Here is a 1,631-nt window from a genome sequence, read left to right as displayed (position 1 = left end):
TGTGTGTGTGTGTGTGTGTGTGTGTGTGTGTGTGTGTGTGTGTGTTTGTGTGTGCTTTTTTGTCTGTATGTGAACTACATGCATGTAGGTGTTCACCTAGGCCAGAAGAGGACTTCAGAGACCCTGGAACTGGAGTTAGAGGCAGTTGTGAGCCTCCCAACATGAGTGCTGGGAACTGAACCTGTGTCTCCTGCAAGAGCAGCCAGTGCTCCTAACCATCTCCCCAGCCTTTACAACTTTGTTTTATTATTTTTACTTATGTGTACATATGTGTGCATGTGTGAAGGCGCCCATGGAGGCCAGAAGAGGGCATTGGATTCCCTGGAGCTGGAGCTATGGGTGGGTTATAAGCCACCCAATGTGGGTGCTGGGAACTGAACCCGCTTCCTCTAGAAGAGCAGCAAGTACTCTTAACCAGTGAGCCATCTCTCTGCCTATATTAGAATTCTTAATTAACATGTATATTATATATATTTGATATCATTATGACATTTTCATTCGTGTGTAAAATGTATTTTAATCATATTCATTCCTCCACTATCCTCTCTTGCCCTCCCACCTTGCTAATCCCTTTTCCCCAGCTCCTTCTATGTTTTCTTTTTCAGTGACCCAGTGAGTTTCGCTGGGGTTGCTTACGGGGCCATGTGTGAGTGGTTACCAATAACAGCATGAGCAGATTCTTCAATCACTGGAGAAATGCAACCACAAAGTCTATATATAGACTCTGAGGAAGGGGCAGGGCCTCACAAGCCCCTCCCTCTAATCCCCAAGCTTTCTTCAGTCCTGCTGACTGAAGTAGATCTGCCTTCACCTTCCCTCAGGCCTTGGGGACACTGGAGCCTTACCTCCCCAGTGGCAGGACATTGATCCGCTTCTGCACCTCCAGCAGCCTCTCTGAATCTCGTGTCAGTGCAACAGCGTGGCTGTGGGAAACCAGAAACGGGTGGACGGTGGTTGGGTGATGGATACCAAGGAGTCTCCCCTTCTACCAAGGCCCCCAGTCAGGGCCCCTTCCCAGTGTCCCTACTCCACAAAGCTCACCTCAGGATCCAGTGGCTCCAACGGATAGGCTGAGCCCTCTGCAGGTGTGTGTACCCTGGAAAGAGGACGTCACGTTCCCTGTAATAGGAGAAGAAGCAGGGCACCTGAGGGGTTGGGGTCCAGAGGAACAGGTGAGGCTTGTCTAGGACCCCTGGAAACCTACAGGCTAGGCTCTTTGCATGGAAAGTAAGAGCAGATCGATGAGCTCTACCTGAATAAGGGACCAGATGCTCACTAGGGGGACAAACAGGCCTTAAGGAAAGAGAACAGAAGCAAGTCAGTGAGATCAAACATTACTCCAGGAAGGACATGGTGGTACAAGTCTACGGACCTGCTTGGGAGGTTGAGGCAGGAGGAATGCCATAAGATTGAGACCAACCTTGGCTATATGCTGAGTGAGTCCTATGTAGCCTGGTTTACAGACAAGACCCTGTCTGAAAAACCAAGCCCAGCTCTGGGTGGTGGTGCACACCTGTAACCCTAGCATTTGAGAGGCTGAAGCAAGAGGACCTGGAGTTCAAGGTCAGCTTCAGTTATGTAGTGGGTTGGAGGCCAGTTTGGGCTATCTAGAGAAAGAAAGTAAGAAAAGA

The 1,631-nt window shown here is 49.6% G+C and overlaps 1 protein-coding gene across 1 annotated transcript in view; it reads right to left on the bottom strand.

Moving 5' to 3' along the window:
* Asl (argininosuccinate lyase) overlaps positions 1–1,631 on the bottom strand; it is a 14,757-nt gene that overhangs the window by 5,439 nt on the left and 7,687 nt on the right. The window contains exons 7-8 of the mRNA XM_005344555.1: positions 1,042–1,119; positions 846–923 (exon numbers count right to left, since the gene is read on the bottom strand). Coding sequence (XP_005344612.1) covers positions 846–923; positions 1,042–1,119 — 156 coding nt within the window. The remainder of the gene's footprint in view (positions 1–845; positions 924–1,041; positions 1,120–1,631) is intronic.

The sequence above is a fragment of the Microtus ochrogaster genome, chromosome 2 (genome assembly GCF_000317375.1).
Source record: "Microtus ochrogaster isolate Prairie Vole_2 chromosome 2, MicOch1.0, whole genome shotgun sequence".
Lineage (NCBI taxonomy): Eukaryota > Metazoa > Chordata > Mammalia > Rodentia > Cricetidae > Microtus > Microtus ochrogaster.
Note: the sequence above shows the minus strand (reverse complement) of the source record. Positions and strands in the feature narration are given on the sequence as shown.